The 26,734-nt window shown below is 38.9% G+C and overlaps 1 protein-coding gene across 2 annotated transcripts in view; it reads left to right on the top strand.

Moving 5' to 3' along the window:
- Positions 1-26,734, top strand: part of fbxl17 (F-box and leucine-rich repeat protein 17) — a 665,460-nt gene that overhangs the window by 197,720 nt on the left and 441,006 nt on the right. For both annotated transcript variants that reach the window (XM_062025476.1, XM_062025477.1), the window contains exon 7: positions 5,687-5,794. In XM_062025476.1, the coding sequence (XP_061881460.1) occupies positions 5,687-5,794 (108 nt within the window). The remainder of the gene's footprint in view (positions 1-5,686; positions 5,795-26,734) is intronic.

Genomic DNA, 26,734 nt, shown 5'->3' with positions numbered 1-26,734 from the left:
GGTTTTTCCAGCCACTTTGGCCCCTTAGGACTAAGCTGACAAACGCATCTTTGTGCTTCAGGGAAGTACCGAGAGATTTCCCGCCCCCACCCCAGATAAGCCGACACACAGGTTGTGACTTAGCCAAAGATACATGGACACCGTCTTCCTTTTTTGTGCGACTTCAAGTAGCGCGAGAGGAGAGGTTAGTGGGACAAGAACCAGTGTGGAAGCCAAGGAAAACACAACAAACCGCATAACCAATTTTATACCATCACATTTCTTTAAACACTGTTTATTTTATTGTATTGTCTATATCAGTGATTCTCAAACTGTGGTAAGTGTACCACTAATGGTACGCAGAATCCATCTAGTCGTACGTAAGTACAGTGTTCTATTTTCCTTAATATTAAATATACCTGTTAAATAAAACCTCAACCTTGTTTGTAATGAACACTTGGGCTTACTGTGCCACTGTATTTTAATGTTGGTCATTATGGGGGTACTGTGAGGTGGTACTTGTTGAAAAAAGTTTGCGAACCATTGGTCTATATTTTTAATAATCTTTTACTGAATTTGTAAGCACAGGAAGTGAATACGTGATCAGTAATTGCTGCGACATGGAGAACAGTGCTTCTTCCAATATTGAATAATGAAAGTGTAAACATGTGATGAGTCTTGATAAGCATGTCCGAAACAAATAAACCAGGACCATGACGATTACCACTTATTTGGTATCGTAGATCAGGGATATTCAATTAAATTGTTTGGGGGCCACATTTCTAGAAAGCCGATGACTGGGGGTGCAGGACTTCTCCCGTCACTATCAGTGTTATTTAGTATATTCCGGAGAACCAGCGTCCTCTCGTAGACAATTGATTTTGGTCTATTTTGTCAGAATTACTGAAGCGCTCTGCTGTTTTCAAGGACTTTCTGCAAAAAAGCTAGTGAAAGATCATCTCTATCGCAGCACTCGAGTATTTTTAAGAATCTGCTGCAAAAATGTTAGTGTCTCGCAAGTTTTTTGAACTGAACTTGCAGGCCACCAGTTGAATAGCCCAAACGATGAAAAAAAGAGGACCTAAGAAGGGACCTTAAAGGCCTACTGAAACCCACTACTACCGACCACGCAGTCTGATAGTTTATATATCAATGATGAAATATTAACATTGCAACACATGCCAATACGGCCGGGTTAGATTAGTAAAGTGCAATTTTAAATTTCCCGCAAAATATCCTGCTGAAAACGTCTCGGTATGAGGACGTTTGCGCGTGACGTCACGGATTGTAGCGGACATTTTGGGACAGCATTGTGGCCAGCTATTAAGTCGTCTGTTTTCATCGCAAAATTCCACAGTATTCTGGACATCTGTTGGTGAATCTTTTGCAATTTGTTTAATGAACAATGGAGATGGCAAAGAAGAAAGCTGTAGGTGGGAAGCGGTGTATTAGCGGCCGGCTGCAGCAACACAAACACGTAGCGGCTACGTCGTAGCCGGTGTTTCATTGTTTACATTCCCGAACTATGACAGTCAAGCTTTACCATTGGCCTGTGGAGAACTGGGAGAACAGAGACTCTTACCAGGAGGACTTTTGAGTTGGATACACATGCTTGTGGAGATGGGACAACAGAGACTCTTACCAGGAGGACTTTGAGTTGGATACGCGGTACCGTGAGTAAGCAGCTGCGGCTTCCAAACATTTGATCGCTTGCCCGTACGTGCGTGCCGCTATGTGCATGTCACGTACGTAACTTTGGGGAAATATATGTGCTGTATGAACTTTGCGGAGGTGAACGGTACTTTGGGCTGTGGATTGAGTGTGTTGTGCTGGTGTTTGATTTGTATTGGCGGGTTATATGGATGGTAGGGGGAGGTGTTTGTTATGCGGGATTAATTTGTGGCATATTAAATATAAGCCTGGTTGTGTTGTGGCTAATAGAGTATATATATGTCTTGTGTTTATTTACTGTTTTAGTCATTCCCAGCTGAATATCAGGTCCCACCCGCCTCTCACAGCATCTTCCCTATCTGAATCGCTTCCACTGCCCTCTAGTCCTTCACTCTCACTTTCCTCATCCACAAATCTTTCATCCTCGTTCAAATTAATGGGGAAATCGTCGCTTTCTCGATCCGAATCGCTCTCGCTGCTTGTGGCCATGATTGTAAACAATGTACAGATGTGAGGAGCTCCATAACCGGTGACGTCACGCTACTTCCGGTACAAGCAAGGCTTTTTTATCAGCGACCAAAAGTTGCGAACTTTATCGTCGATGTTCTCTACTAAATCCTTTCAGCAAAAATATGGCAATATCGCGAAATGATCAAGTATGACACATAGAATGGATCTGCTATCCCCGTTTGAATAAGAAAATCTCATTTCAGTAGGCCTTTAAGGAGCACCACCAGTATAACTAAATAATTTGTGCATATGATTACTGACTGCATCTGAAGTAAAACAATCTGCAGCAACATCTTAGAAACAAAAAACACATTACAAAACATTGTTAAAAATGCCTAAAAGAAGAGGAGTTAAAGGGGTGCCCTAAGGAATGACTCAGTTGTGTAAATCACAAGTTTGGACCCCGGTGTTCTACATTTGCGAGCAAGGTTAAAATGCCAATGAAAGTATCTGCCAATGTTTTTACAGTGGTCCAAAATCGTTTACACACTCTAGTGTTTAGGAATTTGATGAAACAATGTTTTTGTCTCCCAAGTTTTGAACTGAACTCGGGCCACCGGTTGAATCATTAGATCAATCAGTAGATCATTCTGCGGGTTTCAAGTACAGTATTACCTCGATTTACTGACATAATCAATAAAGTACTATCTATCCATCTATCTATCTATCTATCTATCTATCTATCTATCTATCTATCTATCTATCTATCTATCTATCTATCTATCTATCTATCTATCTATCTATCTATCTATCTATCTATCTATCTATCTATCTATCTATCTATCTATCTATAATTGGTCTGTGACAGAGCTCTTAACTGAAATCAACTTCCCCAATTGAAATGAATTGAAATTGATTAGTTTAACATGAAAAAACACATTTATAGATAATACATATTGTATAAATCAATACAGTAGAATGCATTATTAACAACTACAGTAGTTTTATGAAGCATCCATCTATCCATCCTTTTTCTACCGCTTGTCTCTTTTGGAGTCGCGGGGGGTGCTGGAGCCTAACCCAGCTGCATTCGGGCGGAAGGCAGTGTACACCCTGTACAAGTCTCCACCCTATCGCAGGGCCAACACATTTATGAAGCAATATAATAATAATGTACAGCATTTATCTGGGGGAGTTCCTTCTCCGTCAAACGCACCCTCTAGATTTCCCATATTTTCATGGATAAATATCCGCTGTTTAGATAGTATTGCAGTGATAGGCTAGAATTGCTGTGCCAAGTTTCTGTCACACTCAGTCATGTTTTTGATGATTTTTACTTCAATGAATATCATCCACTTCTTCTTCCCAACACTCTTCTGCACATGCACACAACATTGGTTGGACAACAATGCTATGTTGATCTTTAGTTAGAAGCTTCTGTAAGACGAGATGTTTTAGGCACATTTACAGGGGTGAACGCTGTAAAATGTGACATTTGCTACGCCAACCAATAGCGGGGATGCCTGTAACTTGAATTTTTAGATATAACAATTAGCCGAGACAGCTTTTATCAAAAACACTTTTAATTTTAGGCATGACTGTAATTAAAGGCTTATTTAATGATTAAACAATGGGCACTTTTAGATTTAATTTAAACATAATTACAAAGATTACACATCACACTTTTTGCTCCTACTTTTGGCACATTTCATTAATACATGTTTATGTTTGTTTACAAAATAAAATAAAGAAAATAACTGATACCACAATAAAAATCAATATTGGTCATTAGTAAAAGCTCACCTTTTTCTTGGTTGCATCACATTTTTGCTAAGCGTTTAATGTCAGCCTAACCCAATGGAAAAATTGCGGACTTAGGTCACATACCCTGCCTGTGCTGTTTGCGTAGCAACTTGGGGCAGCTGCCCAACACAACAAAGAAAGGACGGGGCAGACCGTCAACCTAACAAAAGTACTTCAAAAATGAACTCTGCTGATTTATTTATATGCATTATTTTCACATCGCTAAAAAAAATTCATATTCAACATGCTTGACTTTCAGGAATGCACTTTGAACATCTAGGTAGAACTGATTAAAAATGATTTTTTTTGCCATCCCTTTGGTGTTTTCTCCTCAATTAATCAGCCTCAACAGTCGATCCTCTCATTTCCGAGCGTCTTTTTATCATCTTATTCCATTGCGGTGATTGATGAGAAGAGTTTGAGAAGCACAGAGACGACAATCTCCCACATCTTTGTGGAGTGGAAGTTGCTATCAATACCTGTATTGATGACCACAATGGAAGCTTGGTGGAAATGTTCTGCTTCCCCATTGATTACCGACGATCCATTCTGAGCTCCTCCAGTCGACGGCTGGGTTGAATGAAGGGGAGTGGTCCATCCATCATAAGTCGATTCTGCTTGGCAGACACGTCCCGTTTTGCCCATTATCTTCCTCCTCCGCCTTTCCTGTCTTCCTTCTGTGGTCCTGTTCTGGTTTCTTTATTTTAGCTGCTCATCAAGCGCAAAACAAGCCAGACTGCGGCCCAGATGGAGCTGACATTTAGTCATGAATTTGACAGCACCTGTTTACACCCACTTGCTTGTAGAAATTGTCTTGTGGGAGTTATTGTCAATACTTGTGTATATATATATATGTATATATATACAGTGTTTCCCATAAACTGCCAAGATACCTGTGGCGGTGGTGGCGTGGCTATGGGCGTGGTCACCATGACATCATTGGGTAATTTGCATAATTTACTACAATGATATGAGTTTCTCTAAAAAGGCTCAAAAAATGTATACTTACTAATTAATAACAGTTTTGTTTTAAACGTCCATCCATCCATCCATCCATCCATTTTACAATATAATTACAACACTTTATGTACATATTTATATACAGATTTGAACAATAAGTTATTCACTAAAATATATTTATTAATTGTGGTTCTTATAAAAAATATATCTTATAAAATATAAAAGCTAAAATGTCTCTTAAAGCTCTGCCCCTTTAATTAGTGCATACTAAATAATTTAACTTTAGCCTACTACTACAACCATATTATTTACCAGCAACATAAAGTGGAACAGAGGTAGAGGTGTCCTGCCACAGTCAGTAACAAATAAACAGAAAAGTGGTCAAATACAAATAAGGCAACAAGAGAAGTATCCTACACTTCTCTTTTGTAAAGTAAATCTGAACAGCCTATATGGGCATCTACATCAACTATATGATTTGCCTGAAAAGCTGGACAGGACAAAATAAAAATAAAAATAAAATATATATATATATATATATATATATATATATATATATATATATATATATATATATATATATATATATATATATATATATATATATATATATATATATATATATATTTTTTTTTTTTAAATTTGTGGCGGACGTAATTCTTTCGTGGCGGGCCGCCACAAATAAATGAATGTGTGGGAAACTCTGTATATATATATATATATATATATATATATATATATGCATTGTTCCCTTTTACGCTACGTGTTTGCGTAAGAAATAATGAGTTTAACCAAATACCATATCTATTCTTCTCTTGTGCAGGTCACTGACCAGTCGGTAAGAGCGGTGGCCGAGCATTGTCCAGAGCTGCAGTTTGTTGGATTCATGGGATGCCCTGTGACATCCCAGGGAGTCATCCATCTCACCGCAGTAAGTATCCTACAACTTTGCACCGACATTTTTTGACCTGGATCATTGTGGCTGTTGCGACTTTGATGCTGCTCAAATCAATATCCTCTAATGATCTATTAGGGCGGTGGCCCCAATCAAACACGCACGCACGCACATTTAATGTATCATTAAGGACGAAACTGATGGTGTGTCATTATTGCAAATTTCCCTCTATGGGACTTTCACATACATTTAAACTGAAATTTATTCACTTGCAACTCATCTCCATATTTTTTACACTTATTTTTGTCATTTCCACAAAGAAAAAAAATACATAAAAAATGATATATATATATATATATATATATATATATATATATATATATATATATATATATACAGTACTGTCTCAGAAAATTAAAATATTGTGATAAAGTCCTTTATTTTCTGTAATGCAACTAAAAACATGAAAATGTCATACATTCTGGATTCATTACACATCAACTGAAATATTGCAAGCCTTTTATTATTTTTATATTGCTGATTATGGCATACAGCTTAAGAAAACTCAAAAATCCTATCTCAAAAAATTTGAATATTTCCTCAGACCAAGTAAAAAAAAAAGATTTATAAAAGCAAAACAAAATCAAACATTTGAAAATGCCAATTAATGCACTCAGTACTTGGTTGGGAATCCTTTTGCACGGATTACTGCATCAATGCGGCGTGGCATGGAGGCAATCAGCCTGTGGCATTGCTGAGGTGTTATGGATGCCCAGGATGCTTCAATAGCGGCCTTTAGTTCATTTGCATTATTGGGTCTGGTGTCTTTCAGCTTGTTCTTCACGATACCCCACAAATTCTCTATGGGGTTCAGGTCAGGGGAGTTGGCAGGTCAATCGAGGACAGTAATGCCATGGTCAGTACACCAGTTACTGGTGGTTTTGGCACTGTGGGCAGGGCCCAGATCATGCTGGAAAATGAAATCATCATTGAGTTTCCAATAATGTCTACAGCTCTTATTTGTTTGTGATAGAGTGATTGGAGCACATACTTGTTGGTCACAAAAAACATTCATGAAGTTTGGTTCTTTTATGAATTCTTTATGAGTCTACTGAAAATGTGACCAAATCTGCTGGGTCAAAAGTATACATACAGCAAAGTTAATATTTGGTTACATGTCCCTTGGCAAGTTTCACTGCAATAAGGCGCTTTTGGTAGTCAAGTCAAGTCAAGTCAACTTTATTTATATAGCACATTTTCAACAACTTTTTAGATTGAACCAAAGTGCTTTACAGGTTAAAAAAGCATGGAGCAAACAAAAAACAAAAAACTAAGCAAAACAAAAAACAAACAAAGAACATAAATAATGAATGTGCTAAACAAGATAGTGTAAATGCAATACGGTAAAAGGGGTCGAATAAAAACTTAAAAAATTTGCAGAATAAAAAAATAATAATAATAAAAGTGCGACAAATTGAAAAATACAACTAAAGCGGGCGGGGGGGGGCGGGGGGGGGGGGGGGGGGGGGACTAGAAATGGTGGCCTGGTGGGCGGACTCAGCTCGGGTCAAAGGCCAGCGAGAAGAGGTAGGTCTTAAGGAGGGTTTTGAAGACCCCCAGGCTCTGGGCTGACCTAATGTGGAGGGGAAGGCTGTTCCAGAGCTTAGGGGCGGCAACGGAAAAGGCTCTGTCCCCTCTGGTAGCCATCCACAAGCTTCTGGTTGAATTTTTGACCACTCCTCTTGACAAAATTGGTGCAGTTCAGCTAAATGTGTTGGTTTTCTGACATGAACTTGTTTCTTCAGCATTGTCCACACGTTTAAGTCAGGACTTTGGGAAGGCCATTCTAAAACCTTAATTCTAGCCTGATTTAGCCATTCCTTTACCACTTTTGACATGTGTTTGGGGTCATTATCCTGTTGGAACACCCAAGACCCAACCTCCGGGCTGATGATTTTAGGTTGTCCTGAAGAATTTGCAGGTAATCCTCCTTTTTCATTGTCCCATTTACTCTCTGTAAAGCACCAGTTCCATGGGCAGCAAAACAGGCGCCCAGAGCATAATACTACCACCACCATGCTTGACGGTAGGAATGGTGTTCCTGGGATTAAAGGCCTAAGCTTTTCTCCTCCAAAAATATTGCTGGGTATTGTGGCCAAACAGCTCAATTTTTGTTTAATCTGACATCACATGGACAAAGATAAAACCTTCTGGAGGAAAGTTCAGTGGATGGCTACCAAAAGCGCCTTATTGCAGTGAAACTTGCCAAGGGACATGTAACCAAATATTAACATTGCTGTATGTATACTTTTGACCCAGCAGATTTGGTCACATTTTCAGTAGACCCATAATAAATTCATAAAAGAACCAAACTTCATGAATGTTTTTTGTGACCAACAAGTATGTGCTCCAATCACTCTATCACAAAAAAATAAGTGTTGTAGAAATTATTGGAAACTCAAGACAGCCATGACATTATGTTCTTTACAAGTGTATGTAAACTTATGACTATGATTGTGTTAGTTGGAAAGTGGTCCAACATTTTTTACCTCCGCCCTCCTCTGTGGAAAATGTGTCTGGCTTTGCCATAGCTTTTCACAACCCCCCCCCCCCCCGGAAGTACATAATCACAGTCTCACACTGATAACGACCCTCTGAAACAAGCCGAATATGTGTATACGTTTCGCCAAATGTCTGTGTTATTTTGCCCCACAGTTGTGTCCCATGGGTACACGGGGTGTTAACTGACTCCTGGGCTGGGGTCACTGATTAGGTAGAAGGGGATTTGAAACAAGAAAGGTCATAAAGGGTTGAGGGGGTTCCGGAAAATGGTAATAATAATTTCTTCTGCTGCTGTACGGAGGAGATTGGGGGATTTATAATTTGCCAAGGGACATGTAACCAAATATTAACATTGCTGTATGTATACTTTTGACCCAGCAGATTTGGTCACATTTTCAGTAGACCCATAATAAATTCATAGAAGAACCAAACTACATGAATGTTTTTTGTGACCAACAAGTATGTGCTCCAATCACTCTATCACAAAAAAATACGAGTTGTAGAAATGATTGGAAACTCAGCCATGGCATTGTTTTTTATAAGTGTATGTAAACTTTTGACTACGACTGTGTGTATGTATATATATATATATATATATATATATATATATATATATATATATATATATATATATATATATATATATATATATATATATATATATATATATCTATCTATCTATCTATCTATCTATCTATCTATCTATCTATCTATCTATCTATCTATCTATCTATCTATCTATCTATCTATCTATCTATCTATCTATCTATCTATCTATCTATCTATCTATCTATCTATCTATCTATATATATATATATATATATATATATATATATATATATATATATATATAGATTTAGCCAATGTATGAATACTTTTGAGACTAACTGGAAAACTTTATGTTCAGTGGGCCTCTAATAGACATTACGCCCCAACTATTCATTCACCTCAGGCAGATAAATTTCTCCCTTAAGTGCCACTTCCTTTTTCTCTTAAAAAAATGATTGCTAGACTAGTGTTCATTGTAAATGTAATTGCTGAACCCATTTCAACTGTTGCTGATCAAAACAGCAGCACCTACCAGGGCACACAAAACAAATTGGAACTGATCAAAACGGTTCATCAACTTGAATCATTTATTATCATGAATAAGATATACTGTATAAGTGTTAGGACCCTTTTAAAGCAGCACCCACCGAGTCAGGTTAACACTCTACACTCTACTTTTACTTAAAGTGTTGAGCAGGGGTGTCCAAACCTCTGCAAGCGAGGGCCGCATACAGATAAGTTGAAGGCTTTCGGGGCCACTTTGTAGTTTTTTGTACATTCGGGATCCTCAAACCTATCATGATCTCACATGCCATTTATATGTTTCTTGCATTAATTCCTGTCCAGCGCTTTTATATTTCATTCCACTTCCTGTTTTCCTCCATTTGCTACCGCCTCTCTGGTCTGAGCGCTAGCTCTACCAACCTGTCCCAGATTAGCAATCAGGGAACATCTGCCCATGGTTGCCAATCAGGATGCTTTTATGTGCCTGGTCATTTTGCTTTGTACGTCAACGTTGTACCTTTGCTTGTTTTGCGCGTCATACACCTGTTTTACATTTTTGCACTTCCTAGTGATAACTCAATGACGACAACCTTCTTCTTTTTATACGTATACTTTACTGAGTGAACACAATAACAAACCGGCCACTGCCGTTCACATAACAGACTAAACACCGGAGCCCGCGCATAGAGCAATGCATGCTGGGAATTACCGTAAATACACTAAAAGAGTGTACCATAATAATGCGCAATGCAAAAACAGAACATTTACAATCTCCCACTTTTTCTTTTTAGTTTTTTTTAACACAAAAAATCACAGTCTATTATTAATGTCCATAAGTATGAAAATGTAAGAACATGGTGATCAACAAAAAAAACTTATACAAAAAAAACTGTTCACAAAAGAATAGTCTCTATTCCAGTTTCCACTCTCCAACACTGAGCGCCTTTAGGAGCTGAAGTGCGGATGCACTTCGTTTTGTCAAACAGTCAGCTAGCTGCTCTCCAGTAGGTGCCCAGAGAATCTGTTGAATTCTTTTACACTGAAGAAGTTCTTTGATGCCACTTATTTCAAGGCAGAGCCTTTTCTCTGTCACTGACTTAGTAGACTTGATGGCGTCTGCAAGGGAGTGGTTATCAGTGACACACACTATTGGTAAGACATGTTGTGATACATTCCCTGTGGTAAGTTCTGCATGAAGGTCAGATAAAGAAATGGCACTGTCAACAGCATCGGCAAGGGCAAGAGTTTCTCCAGCAAGAGTGCTCCGTACGACTCTTCTGATCTTTTTTGACTGCCAATACACAGGGGAGAATCTTCCTTCCTCACCCATCAGCAGAATGAGATGTCCCCCTTGAGTGCCTCCATCTGTAAGGTTTCCCAGCGAGGCGTCGCAGAACACTACTAGCTTTAGAGAACTGTCTTTTCCCAGGTTCTGAAACTTCAGTGTCACATGTTCTGATTTCAATTTTCTCACCACCTTGTTTGTGTCATGTAAAGTCTGCACAGTAGCATGTTTTATGTTAGCTGCAAGGACACATGTATCAAACATAATATCCGGTCTACTTTGTCTGGCAACCCACAGAAGTTGACCTATTTTTGATCTCAGGTCATCAATTTCACTTTCAGTCAAAAGAGCATCCCGTCTCATGGCTCTGGAGATGTCTATGTGAATTGGCTGGAGATTCTGTATGTAATTGTCTTGATGCATACATGTTACTCCATTTGCAGTGACATACTCCATGCCTACATAGCGAAAGCTGTCATGTTCTTCTCTGCCCACTTGAAAGGCAGATTGCAGGTGAGGGATTACAGTTGTTGTGAAAATCTGTGAACCACCCCAGATGAAATCATCAACATGACAAGCAAGCACCCCAGACACATTACAATCTTTATCCAACCAATAAAATATAGCAGGGTCAATTTGTGACATCTTTCCTCCAGTTTGCAACATTGTTTCTTTAACCCTATTGTACCAGTACAGTGATGCATTATTTAGTCCATAAACACATTTGTTTAGCTTCCATAGAGTTCCCTCACTCTTGGCTTCAGGTGGTGGACGAACATAGATGTCTCGGGATAACTCATTTCCTTGAAGGAATGCTGACTTAATGTCCATAGAGTGGGGTGTCCATCGGTTTTGACATATCACAGACATGAGTAGTCTAAGAGACTCTGAGGCACATGTTGGCGAGTCTTTTGGGAGATCTTTTGTGTTTAGTTCTTCAAATCCTCTCGCCACTAGCCTTGCTTTTGGAACTATGCCGTCTGGTGTGTCTTTGAGTGTACACACCCATCTTGTGGAAATCCCATGTTTTTTACTTCATCAAACACACCGTGTTTCTCCCAGTTACTGATTTCAGTAAGTTTAGCTGATTCAAATGACACATCCTTTGTAACAAGTACATCCTCGTGATCAGATGGCTGTTCCACCCTGTCCAATGACTGAATCTGCAGTGTGTCAACCTGTGAAAGGTCAGCTGACCTTGTTGTGCCAGTGAGGTTAACTGGCTCAGTGTACTCCAGATTGTACCAGTTCTTGTGTTTTCCAGTTGCCTTTCCCGCTCGACCTAGCACTTTTGCTGTGTGGGAAATTCCAGTGTCTCTTTCCACATACTTAATGAATTGTCCTGCCTTTAGATTCATACTACGGTCTGTTCTTATGATAGAAGGTTGTCTGTCAGATGGATCATTATCTTGCTCATTGCTGTCTCTGTCATTATTAGTGCTCCCTGCCGCATTCTCTGTGTTAGGCACACTGTCTCCATCACTAGATACAGTATTGGGTAGATCTTCAACATGTTCAATGCCACATTCTGCTGCATTAAGTTCTGTCTGGCTTTCTTGGCTGTCACGAGACGTGTCAGTGTAGTGATCTGGGGCCTTGCGCAGTCTACAGCGATGCACCCGGACATAGGAGCCTCCATGTCTAACAAATATTACCACCCCGTCTCGTCCAATTACCACCCCAGGGCCTTTCCATTCATTGCAGTCCATTCTTTTGTAGTACACTTTATCTCCAGTTTCATAGTATTCATCTGTGCTGCGAAGAGCTCTCCTGATTCTCTCAGAGCACTCTGCCTCAGTAAACGCTGTCCTTGCTTCATGTAATGCTGAAATGTGCTGTGCTACCCATTTACTCATGGTAGTGCCCTCCAGGGCAGGTGGTTTATCAACCAGCACAGAAGGTAGGTTCGAGTTTTGTCCAAACACCAGCTGGTATGGACTAAATCCATGCACATTGTGCATTGTATTCTTTGCCATCAAGGCCCAATCTAGGGCTGTTTTCCAGTCACAAACACTGCTTTTCTTCACTTTTAACAGGATCTCTGTAAGGGTCTGGTTATGTCTTTCCATCAATCCATTACTCCATGGACTGTAGGCAGCAGTGGTTTTCACTTCAATATTAAAGTTCTCAGCCATGTCCCTCATTTCCTCGTTATTGAATTCACCTCCATTGTCACAAAAAATCTTAGATGGGGCTCCGTGAACACTCACCCAGGAATGAATAAAGTGCCTCACAATTTCACTGGATTTTTTTGTTGTAACAATGCTACCAGCACTGAACCTGGTGAAGTGATCAATCATGTGGAGGTACCACACATTTGGTTCTTGCTCGTGTAGATCTAATGCCACAGTTTCATTGTATGTTGAAGCCATTGGTAGACCAACTGATGGCTTTGGTTTGGGCTTGTTGTACTTGAGACATGTTTCACAGCTACTTACGATGTCATTCAGAATAGTAACACTCTCATCGTCATTACTTCCAGCACTAATTAGTAATTTTTTGAGTTTATCAACTGAGGCATGTCCAAACTGCTTGTGAAGTTTCACCAATACTTTGAGTTTTTCATCTTTACTCATGCCATCTCTTATGGCCAGAACTTCATCAGTTTGGGGTTCATTCTCACGGGTGGCTGTGCAATCTCTGTCCACTATGTTTACACAGTAGTGTCCTGAGGATGTAATCTCAAGAGGCACTGGTTTCTGAAACATTGTGGCTTTATCATTCTCAATGTCAAGCACTGCTTTTGCCCTCTTAAGTGACGTTTTACTTAGTAGTAAAGGAATGTTCACTGAGACCACCTCAGTCTCTATGTGGCACCTGGTTTGTCCTATTTTTGCTGGGACTTTTTCTTTTTTTATGGAATGAACAACTTGTCCATCACCAAACTTAAAAGCTCTTCTACTCTGTGTATTTTCAATTTTTTTCTTTGTCACTCTCCTTCAGTGTATGAATGTAATTCTCCAGCCATTTTTCACCACAGACTGTTCTGGTGCATGCAGTGTCAATTACAGCTGAACCTAAGGCTTCTACCATGAATATTTCAGCATCAGAAACTGACTCTTTAGAAAACAATGTAACATTGCACTCTTCAATTGTTTCTGTCTCTGCATTTTCCTCTGTCATTTTTACATGTTCAGCCTTATTTGGGCAGTCCTTAGCCCAGTGAAATGTACTCTGGCAAATAGCGCACTTAGATCTTCTGCCAAACCTAACCAGTGGGTTTGAGCCAGTCAATGACACCCTCTTTTGGTCGGGTTGGGAACAAAATTTCCTTCCGTCTCTTTTCCTTTGATCCACATAAAAAGCAACATCTTCGCGCATGTGAATTCCCCCGCTGCATGTGGGCGGCTACACATTGTCTCCAAAAATTCTTTTTAAAGCTGACTTCATGCTTGCAAATGTAAGTGTTGAACAAGCTGTAAGCGCAAGCTGTTTATCTTTAGCATCGAGACTGGCTGTATCCAACAACTTGAATGCCAAAACAGCGTCGGGAAGAACCATGTCAAATTTGCGCATTTTGTTGTACCTCTGCTCGAACTGAACGATGTAATCCACCATGGAAACTTCGTTTTCTCTCCGAATCTTGTCAAAGTCCGTGTATGCATCACTTTTAAGAATACATTATCCAATGCCTTTACAAGGGTCTTCATCCCGTCATCTTTGTTCAAATCATCCGCAGGTATTTCCAAAGCTGTATCTCTAGCTCTCCCCCTCAGTGAGAGAGCAACAGCTAATGCTTGTTTCTCCTTATCCAGATCGGTAACACGTATCCACATTTCAACCTCATTTTTCCAGCTCTCATATGACTTCTTTTCTTCAAACGCAGGAGGGACTCTGTAGTTAGCGTTGTTAGACATCCTCTGCTACCATTGATAACTCAATGACGACAACCTTCTTCTTTTTATACGTATACTTTACTGAGGGAACACAATAACAAACCGGCCACTGCCGTTCACATAACAGACTAAACACCGGAGCCCGCGCATAGAGCAATGCATGCTGGGAATTACCGTAAATACACTAAAAGAGTGTACCATAATAATGCGCAATGCAAAAACAGAACATTTACACCTAGCTGCACATCTTTGTTTTCGTTTTATCTGGGTTTCCCTTTTCTGCACTTTTCATACAAACACCGAAACGTAACAAAAACCATTACAATGTAGTTAAATAAATTATTTTTATTAGTATTAATATTAGTATCACTATTACATCAGGGCTTTAGCACACTCAAAAGCTTACCATATCTAAAACATTTGTACATATGTTCATCATTTGTACATAAGTTTATCAAACACCATGTAGAAGACGTACAGGTCAACGGCCATTTAAGTTTTCAGATCCCATTTTTTGTTAAATTTTTCCTTTTGTTTTTGTTATTTGTTTGTTTTCTAATCAAAAACATGTTTATTTTGTCTGTAGAAGGTGTCACCGGCCAATAGAAAAATGAGCTCTGGTCCGCAAATGGCCCCCAGGCCACACTTTTGACACCCTCTGTGTAGTCTCGCCACATGTTGTCAACGAGTATTAAGAATGAATGTACGTACGTTTTGTTGTCATTTTTTGCGATTGGTGAAGTAAATTCTCATGTAATTGAGTGTTGCATGTTCTTTACTTTCCCGTCATTTATATTGTAATTTACCTTAAATATTATTTTAAAAATGTGTTTGTATAAATATGTACCTCAGCTTAGATACCACAACTGCAGTACATATTTTCAAAAATACCTTATGTTACAGTATGTGCTATTTGATATTACATTCACCCTTTAGAGCAGGGGTTGGGAACCTTATTGGCTGAGAGAGCCATGAAAGCCAAATATTTTAAAATGTATTTCCGTGAGAGCCATATAATATTTTTTAACATCAAATACAACTAAATGCGTGCATTTTTAAGTAAGACCAACATTTTTAGAGTATAATAAGTCTCTTATTCTTTTAAATAACATTGTTATTCTGAAGCCAACCAATAATAAATAAAATACTTCTTACCATTAATGCGACTTCTTGAACAGGTGCGGTAGAAAACGGATGAATGGATTAAAATGCATGAGAATGTTTTATATTTTGAACGTTATTTTTAACACTGTGATTACCAGCGGAGTTATTCATTACTTATCGTGTTAAGCAATGTCAGCTAAGATTTATCTGAGAGCCAGATGCAGCCATCAAAAGAGCCACATCTTGCTCTAGAGCAGTGGTTCTTAACCTGGGATTGATCGAACCCTAGGGGTTCGGTGAGTCGGCCTCAGGGGTTCACGGAGGTAAAGAGACATCCGACTTATCGTGTAAAGAAAAACTTCCCCCTATCAGCATATTATGGATACCCCCAAACAATGTTCCCTCTAATTTTCCATCTGATTTGCAGGTTTTTTGATTGATCGATTGAAACTTTTACTAGTAGATTGCAAAGGAAGAGAATACATTATATGAAACAATACAGTACATATTCCGTACAATTGACCACTAAATGGTAACACCCCAATACGTATTTCAACTTGTTTAAGTCGTGGTCCACATTAATCAATTCATGGTAAGGAGTGTAAGGTGTGTAATTTGTTGTGAGTTCATAGACGGTGTTGGTTTTGTTCTTTGAACAAGGTGATGTTCATGCACAGTTCATTTTGTGCACCAGTAAAAAAACATATAACTTTTTCTTGAGTTGAAAAAACATTGTATTTTTCACTAAAGAAGGGTTCGGTGAATGCACATATGAAACTGGTGGGGTTCGGTACCTCCAACAAGGTTAAGAACCACTGCTCTAGAGCCATAGGTTCCCTACCCCTGCTTTAGAGGTAGTCTTTTTTGAATTTGCGGGAAAACACTATTATACAATGCAAAAGCGCTAAGCCCCTCTTAGCTTTGTTTTTCTAATGATCTTTTTCACAACAGTCATTTTGACCTAGTAAAAGTCAATAGTATGACACCAATAGTAAAAATTACGCAACCTACAGCACTACTACCTCCATTACATTGTACTTGCACGACACATGCTCATTACAGCATTATGGTAACCTACATTTTTTGTAAGTATTTTACTAACCTCAACCCCACCACCCTCGGGCATTGGGCAACCTCTTCTATCCAACCCTTCTTGATTACTGCAATTACAGACTCCTCCATGGTCACATATGCTAGTGCTACAACTGCATTATAGATGAAGGTCTTTAATCTTTCTGAACATTAGACATGAATTTGAGATAATGTTTATGTTGCTTTTACAAAAAGGAAAATATATTCTCAGGTAATGAGACAAACTGGAACTTGGTCTACCTTATCAATACTGCAAGTCTTTAATTATTTAGGTGTATTGCGTGACACAACCTTTGGATTTTTTAATGTTTCTTGAAGTGGTTCAAGCAGAAGTTGTGTGTTTACTTCCAACAACGTGTGCCTGCTGCACTGCTGAAAGGGTAACATTAGGTTTCTTGAACAGAAAGAGCCTATATTAGTAAATGTTGATGTTTGATTTGGGTATAATCCCAGCTCCTGCCGGCCATGCGTTTTCTCCAGGGGGTAAATATCTAGTTTTGTCTTTTATCTCAGACTTAATTCTGAAGTTATTATGCGTTAACTTTTAAATCTCATGAAAACCTAATGAGATGAATCCCAATAATATACTGCTTGTCTTCTTACACCCTGCTGTTTGCGTATTAGCACGCTAATGAGTCGGGGGCGCTGTGGTTAAAGATGCTGCGTGTCGTAGAGACATGGACACAAACAATGAGCCGTCAGACTGTAGTCAAAACACTTAGTCATAACATCCATCGAGAATGTATGGGTGCGCTTACAGTATATTCACATTGCAATTCCATTCATTTTTGATGAACTTAGGCAGACAAGCATGTACCCACGTGCAGCTGTGTGCGGTCAATTCCCCCCTCAAATGCAATTACTGTTGTGTTAATACGACTGAGAGCAGCCAATGCCGCCCTACATTATTAGATTAAACATCAGATTAATTTGCACTTATGGCTTTGGCCCCGCTATCATCTCGCTGGCCTCCCCCAACCTTGGCCTGCGGTGTTGTAGACAGACTGTAATGAAGCCAGCCAGTCATAACAACGCTGGCATACACCGAGGCAAACGCGCACACGCACACGCACACGTCTGGCTTACTTCATTATTATTTATTACCATGTTAACCCAAGGGGAGTTTTAGCCACGCGTAATCCTGATATCTAGATTTTATTTTAAATTACATACTGATTGGTTATTGACTGTTTATTTCAATTACACCCTTAACTTTTTGGAGACCTGATGATTGCATTATTATTATCACACAATTCACATATTTTCATCAAATCGTTCTGATGGAGGCATACTTAGCCTGGACCCCTGAGACATTTATTAAATATGACGCTGGAAAAAAAAAAACAGCAGCAAGGCAAATTCAATACCTAAAATTCTCCTCGGAAATATAATTGTTAATATTAATATGGTCAGGGCAAACGGCTGCTCCACACTGAGTTTTTCCTTGCTTCTGTCTCCAAAATGCTTTTTCATGTGGGGTTTACTTCTTTTTTGTTCATATACAGTATAAAGGACTTTTAAATAACTCTTATCATTGCTACATTGCTTCTTCCTCCTCCTTTTCGGGCATGTAAAGAAAAAAAAAAGACCATTTGTGATGTATCATATGGAAACTGTATAATGTTCGAAATAAACTTCAACCAACCAACATTGTTGAAATAATTTAGTTTTCTGTAAGATACAAAATATTCATTGGACAGCAACAATTGCTTTCAGCGCAACAGTGTAGAAGACGTGAGTTTAAGTGTTAAACTTCATAATATGGGACTGCCATTGTGTGATACAATACTGGTAACTTACAGAGTACCACAACATGGCAAAACGCCAGGAAAAATGACTTTAAAATTCATCAGAAAGGGCTTGGAGGTATTACCTAGTACTGCTAGGTATTATTTCTTGTACCTAGTCAACTGGAGCTCCAAACATGTCAAGCAGATACCATATGAGTGTTTGTTAAAGTACCAGTATAAAGAAAAAAACAATATTGAAGCTATTATCATATATATACTGTATATACTGTGTATATATATATATATATATATATATATATATATATATATATATATATATATATATATATGTGTGTATATGTATATGTATATATATATTTGTATATGTACAGTATATGTGTGTATATGTATATATACATATATATATATTAGGGCTGGGCAAGTTAATGCGTTAATTTCGAGTTAACCCATCAATCTATTAACGCCGACAATTTTTGTATTGCGCATTTGCGTATGTTGTTTACATGCTTTTATTTTGTTAACGCCTATTGCTGGCTCCTGCGGAAAAGGAAGGAGAACGTGGAAGAAAACAAAACAAGCATGGAGAAGAAGGGTAACTCAACAGAACTTTTACAGGGTCATTTTCATTATAAAGTACTTCCAGGCGGCGGATTTGACAGAAGCAAAGTGGTTTGTAGCCACTGCCAAGCTGAATTTTCTTATCACAGGAGTACTTCCAGTCTAAAATATCACCTTAACGCGAAGCACACCGTTGATGCAAGCAAACCATTCACCAAAGCAGAAAGTGGAGCCAGGCTTCGGCAGACTACGTGCGGGAGAAGTATAGATAAACGAGAGCAAGAGAAGCTAACAAATGCCATAGCGAAGTGGATAGTTACAGACTGTAGGCCCATTAATGTTGTGGAAGACGCCGGCCTGAGAAACATTGTGCGTATCGCAACAAGTGACAGCACGTATGAGCCGCCATCAAGACGCACCATCGCACGAAGAATACACGAGTTGTATGAAAAGGAGAGGACTGTAAAAGTGACAACTTTACAACTTGCAGCTGTAGTTGCTCTCAGTGGGGTATAAAAGAACATCAATCGGTAACCATAATTACCTCGGAGTTACAGTGCATTATATTGTTATATTTATTGTAACTGTTGTTACCTCAGAAATTGCCTGTAGAATTGTTGTGATTGTGGCTCAGGACTTTGTTTTATTTTTCATAAGGAACAGTATAACATTAATGCCCAGGTAGTGGCAATAAGCTTTAATTTTGTATTTGCTTTGATAACATTGTTGAAGCTGAGGCGGAAGATTTACAAATATTTTGTTTAACCGCTAACTGTTTAAAAATGCTGTTAAAAGTGTGTTTGCACAGTAAATGTTATGGCACTTTAATTCATTGGGCAGTACATTTAAAATGAAAGGCCGTCAAGTTCTAAGAATGAACAAACTGCACCGAGTTGAGTGAGATTCTCTGAAGGAACTCCATTATTAACATGGACTTTAGATTCTAGTCCCCTGTAGAGGAAATTCCAGCAGTGAAGTGTTTTGTGCTTCACCCCTTCTTTTCTTTCTCCTTGATAAAAGAAAATGTTTCTGTTGTTACCTCAGAAATTGCCTGTTCGGATGTTATGATTGGGTCTCAGGGATTTGTATGTAGATTATATTTATTTTACATAACAAACAGGATAACTTAAATACCCTGGCAGTGGCAATAAGCTTGAATGTTTGTATTTACATTCTTTGAGTTGATTTTCATAAAATATGCTATTTAACTGCTACTGTTTAACAAGTACTGATTTAAATTGTGTTTGCACAACAAATGTTTTGGCGCTTTTGTTCATATGGGCGAATATTCCAATAATTATCGGATCGGGACACTAGGGATGTCCCGATCCGATATTTGGATCGGATCGGCCGCCGATATTTGCCAAAAAATACATATCGGCAAGGCATGGGAAAATGCTGATCCAGATCCAGTTTAAAAAAAACCTCCGGTCCGTGTTTTCCAACACACCGATTTAAATAATACATTCCACTTTTCTGCTGCTACCTAATTTCCGTTCCGCATTTTCCAGCACACCTTCAACACATCCACAGGTCTGTGGATTCTCACGTAGTTGCTATTTGCTGCTGGCATTACACGACAGGCTCTTCTCACTCTTTTTTGTGTCTCCCTCTCACAGACAGCAAGCGCACCTTACACACATCACATACTGTGACGTCATACGTCACATACGTATACGCCCTCCCCGAGCAGAGAGGTAGCAGCACGGCTAACGTTAGCTGTGATGCTAGCGCAGCCGTGCGAGCAACGTTCCCTCTAAGGTGTGTGCACCTGTGCAATTGCGCACTGCTCAAGCGTCCTCTGCGCACGGCAAATCTATGCCACGCACAAAGTCAAATAAAAAAATAAGCGCATAGCAATTTTCGACACACGGACACGACAGAGAAAACAGTTTTCGTCATCATTGTTCAAATATTGTAACGTCTGTCGAGACGCTTATCTCCATTCGGTGTCACACGCCCACACCATCAAAATGCCGAGGCAAAAATTTCCACATCAACACCGTATGAAAAAATTTGTGATTTTTTTAGTTGTGATTTCCTTCTCTGCATGAAAGTTTAAAAGTAGCATATATTAATGCAGTATGAAGAGGAATGTTTTATTGTAGACATGCAAGCCTTGAAAGAACATTTTGAAAATCAAGACTACATTTTCTGCAAATGGGTGCATTTCTACCCTATATTTTAACTTTAGATTTATTCTCATATCAAACTCTTTTGGCTGTCTTTTTGACACTTACATCCGGCACCCCCCTCCACACCCCGGATTATAAATAATGTAAATAATTCAATGTGATTATCTTGTGTGATGACTGTATTATGATGATAGTATATATCTGATAGTATATATCTGTATCATCAATCAATTTAAGTGGACCCCGACTTAAACAAGTTGAAAAACTTATTCGGGTGTTACCATTTAGTGGTCAATTTTACGGAATATGTACTTCACTGTGCAACCTACTAATAAAAGTCTCAATCAATCAATCAAAACACATATAATCATCATACTGCTGTGATTATATGCATCAAGTGTTCATTCAAGGCTAAGGCAAAATATCGAGATATATATCGTGTATCGCAATATGGCCTTAAAATAGCGCAATATTAAAAAAAGGCCATATCGCTCAGCCCTAGTTCAATAATGCCATTTCTGTTTGTCATGTATAATTTTGTCTATTTTGTGTTTATCCTTGAATAAACAGGTCAGTTTCTTGTTACCAACCATTGTGTATTATTCAAACTCCCCTAATTCAGCTAGGCTAGTTGTTATCAAGAGTACTAAAACCCTTTTCAACATGATTCTGACAACTAAGTAGGCTAAATAACGTTAAACTTTAATACATGCTAGGATAGGCCAGTATCGGTCAGTATCGGTATCGGATCGGAAGTGCAAAAACAATATCGGTATCAGATCGGAAGTGCAAAAACCTGGATCGGGACATCCCTACTACACACTACTTTTGAATTCATTATTGGGTTTTGCGTATACAATGCAGTTAATCGTGATTAATCGGAGAAATAGTGTGATTAATTCTGATTATGATTTTTAATCGTTGCCCAGCCCTAATATATATATATATATATATATATATACACTACCGTTTGTGGAATAGCCTTTATTTCTAAGAACAAGAATAGACTGTCAAGTTTCAGATGAAAGTTCTCTTTTTCTGGCCATTTTGAGCGTTTAATTGACCCCACAAATGTGATGCTCCAGAAACTCAATCTGCTCAAAGGAAGGTCAGTTTTGTAGCTTCTGTAACGAGCTAAACTGTTTTCAGATGTGTGAACATGATTGCACAAGGGTTTTCTAATCATCAATTAGCCTTCTGAGCCAATGAGCAAACACATTGTACCATTAGAACACTGGAGTGATAGTTGCTGGAAATGGGCCTCTATACACCTATGTAGATATTGCACCAAAAACCAGATATTTGCAGCTAAAATAGTCATTTACCACATTAGCAATGTATAAAATGTATGTCTTTAAAGTTAAGGCTAGTTTAAAGTTATCTTCATTGAAAAGTACAGACCCTTTCCTTCAAAAATAAGGACATTTCAATGTGGCCCCAAACTTTTGAACGGTAGTGTATATATATATATATATATATATATATATATATATATATATATATATATATATATATATATATATATATATATATATATATATATATATATATATAATGTATATATATATATATATATATATATAATTTATGACACCAAAAGACTGACAAAGTTTGAGTAAATAGATATCATCAATATAGTATAAAATTCACAGAGATTTCCGAGCCATTTTGAGACATAATGAGCAAGCCAGTCTTGTGATCCGTGACGTAAAGGGAAGAACCACAGATCCCTTCCCTATCAACATCAATGCTGATCAAGCAGACTTTGTGAGAGCCAACAACGATTACTTTGGGAAAAATTATATTCCAGAACCTTATATTTTTGAGCCAGGTCCATGGCCACATTTGTCTACCACCACGTGAGAGATGCATGAAATATGATTTAGAAATAAGTTTTACTAAGATTAAAACGGAGAAAAAACATCTACCGGCACAGTGTCAACAATAGCAGCATAAGGTAGCATTATCTTACTGCTATCAATGCACTGCTAAAATAGTTTATCTGCGTTAGCGCTTATAATAACAATATCACTCATATTTGATACATTTTCAGGTGACGACATGTGAATGGAGTATTATTGGTGGTTTCAGGATGTATTTTAGAGGGTTTTTTGGGAGCAATAGAAGACCTTCAATCCGTTGACTCAATTGTTAGCTATTTTTTTACGATTCTGAATGCATTAAAAAAGATAAACATATGTGTTTTTGTCTTACATAAGGATTGTGAATGATAAACAGGACAACTCTTTCCAATTTTTGCATATTTCCAGTATGACTGATCTGCTGATATGGTCAAAGTACAGAAGCGTTGCTTCGTGACGTCATCCAACCCTGAATCTACGGAAAATGCAAAAGACATTCGAGCGGAATATTCAAAATGGCAGACGGAATTTGTGGCATTCTTGGATTTTTAGATGGAACTTTCACATATTTTGCAGATTGTAAATACAATTTGATAGGGTTTAATGGCTACTATGAAACACAATTAAGCATATACAGTCAACTTGTTTTTCCATTATATTGGTACTTTGAAAGCAGTTTCATTGCCAACGCATCAACCATAGGTGGAAATGTCATAAATAAAAAAACAAATTGCAACTTCAGCTTACCCTGTGCACTGCCTTATCGCAAAATTATTCTCCATTGTCTTCACTTTGCTGCAGCGGCCTGTTTTAACAGATTATTGAGCGCTGTGTGTAATGTTCTATTTTCTCAATAAAACATCAACATTTTGTTCTTGTCTACTTACGGGTATTCAATAGAGTCATTTATTGAACAAGTGTCGAGCTGCAGTCCACACGTATATCTTATGCGAAACTGCCATCTCCTGTACCAGTGACACTTATCATTACACCATGTACCAAATAAAATTGCATCGAGGTCGGTAAACATAACCAGAATTCATTTGTACATTAGGCGCATTGTCGATTTTTGAGGAAATGAAAGGATTATAGTCCGAAAAATACAGTACCTGCCAAAAATGTTGATGATTTATTTATTTTTTTTAGACATGTCCGATAATGGCTTTTTTGCCGATATCCGATATTCCAATATTGTCCAACTTTTAATTACCGATACCGATATCAACCGATACCGATATATACAGTCGTGGAATTAACACATTATTATGCCTAATTTTGTTGTGATGCCCCGCTGGATGCATTAAACAATGTAACAAGGTTTTCCAAAATAAATCAACTCAAGTTATGGAAAAAAATGCCAACATGGCACTGCCATATTTATTATTGAAGTCACAAAGTGCACTATTTTTTTCAACATGCCTCAAAACAGCAGCTTGAAATTTGGGACATGCTCTCCCTGAGAGAGCATGAAGAGTTGAGGTGGGCGGGGTTGAGGCGGTGGTGGTGGGGGGAAGCGGGGGTGTATATTGTAGCATCCCAGAAGAATTAGTGCTGCAAGGGGTTCTGGGTATTTGTTCTGTTGTGTTTATGTTGTGTTACGGTGCGGATGTTCTCCCGAAATGTGTTTATCATTCTTGTTTGGTGTGGGTTCACAGTGTGGAGCATATTTGTAACAGTGTTAAAGTTGTTTATACGGTCACCCTCTGTGTGACCTGTATGGCTGTTGGCCAAGTATGTATTGCATTGTGAAAAGCCGTAGATATCATGTGACTGGACTGGCACGCAAAGTCAGTGCCTTTAAGGTCAATTGGCGCTCTGTACTCCTCCCTACGTTCGTGTGCACAGCAGTGTTGTAAAAAGTCATACATTTTACTTTTTGAAACTGATACCGATCATTTTGAAACCGATACCGATAATTTCCGATATTACATTTTAAAGCATTTATCGGCCGATAATATCGGCAGTCCGATATTATCGGACATCCCTAGTTTTTTTGCATAACTTTGCCTATGCTTTTATATTAATTTGAGTAATTGCACACACAGGGGTATGTTTATTGTATTTTATCGTATTTCTCTGATGTGCGCATCTGAGGAGGATTTTTTTTTTTACATTTATTTATTTAAACATACCCAGCATCACCTATGAGTTTCTACAGCATGTAGAAATGTGCGTATAACAGCCACGAAGTTGGCGTGAGACACTTTTGACACAACTCTGCTTTGCCGTGAAAAAGGGCGTACGCAAGGTTTTTGTGCGTACGCACTCTTAATATGAGGCCTCAGCTCCTAGGCTCTTTTATGCACCTTTTGCCCTCCCGCCCTCCTTCCCTCCAGTAATCTCCTCGTTATTATCTCCTTTAGCAGGTGATTCCTCCTCATTTATTCCCACTTGGCACCACCCAGTGTCGATTAAAAATAATATTCCTGCATTTAGAATCGTTGCATTTGTGATGACTCCACGGACCTGCAGTCCAAGTTTTGTTTTCTTCATTTATTATCTTCCCTCCCACGCCTTTTCAATTGCATCCATGTCTCTGTGATAACCCCCCCCCCCCCCTTACTTACCACCCTGTTGACGGCGAAGACAAATGAGCAAAATCCATTATTTTTATGACATTCTCTTTTATAGCCTCCTCGTTTCAGATTGATATCTTTTTTTAGACCTACTTTTTGCAAATGAGGTTATAAGGAAATCAATTGAAACTGAATTTTCCTAATCAAGTCATCTTATTTTCACAATGGGCCTCCCAGGGTGCACATAGTGTGCAGAGTAACTACCATGACTTGGCTTTTTTGTGGTGTAATTCCACACGGGCGAGCAGGCTCCTTTTGGGATGTGCAACAAAACTCGATATTTGTAGCAAGGCTCTGCATGATTAGCCACTGTCTTGTTTGGGACAGGAAGAAAAATGCTACATCCCAGCAACCACAGATACTTTATTAAGGGCAGCAAGGTACCCATCCATCCATTTTCTACTGCTTAACACAAACTGTTGATTTGGAGCAGAAAAAAAGTGCGACTCGACCCAAATATTTTTGCATACAGAGTAGATTCATGGGGGTTTAGTGTAAAACGATTTTCAGTTACCAGAGATAGATGTTGTTAAACAGCTCTATAGAAGCTCTAAATATTTAGTAGTGTTTAGAATTTTAGAATTCATTCAAAATCAATCTTTTTTAGTTAGTAACAAAGAGCAGCAACACCTAGAGAGGGGCAAATCAGTTAAGTTAACAATGAAAACCGGGGCTGATCCATCCATCCATCCATCCATCCATCTTCTTCCGCTTATCCGAGGTCGGGTCGCGGGGGCAGCAGCCTAAGCAGGGAAGCCCAGACTTTCCTCTCCCCAGCCACTTCTTCCCGGGGGATCCCGAGGCGTTCCCAGGCCAGCCGGGGGGACATAGTCTTCCCAACGTGTCCTGGGTCTTCCCCGTGGCCTCCTACCGGTCGGACGTGCCCGAAACACCTCCCTAGGGAGGCGTTCGGGTGGCATCCTGACCAGATGCCCGAACCACCTCATCTGGCTCCTCTAGATGTGGAGGAGCAGCGGCTTTACTTTGAGCTCCCCCCGGATGGCAGAGCTTCTCACCCTATCTCTAAGGGAGAGCCCCGCCCCCCGGCGGAAGAAACTAATTTCGGCCGCTTGTACCCGTGATCTTGTCCTTTCGGTCATAACCCAAAGCTCATGACCATAGGTGAGGATGGGAACGTAAATCGACCGGTAAATTGAGAGCT

The sequence above is a fragment of the Entelurus aequoreus genome, linkage group LG17 (assembly GCF_033978785.1).
Source record: "Entelurus aequoreus isolate RoL-2023_Sb linkage group LG17, RoL_Eaeq_v1.1, whole genome shotgun sequence".
NCBI lineage: Eukaryota > Metazoa > Chordata > Actinopteri > Syngnathiformes > Syngnathidae > Entelurus > Entelurus aequoreus.
The sequence above is the reverse complement of the archived record's forward strand: the minus strand, read 5'-3'. Positions and strand labels throughout refer to the sequence as shown.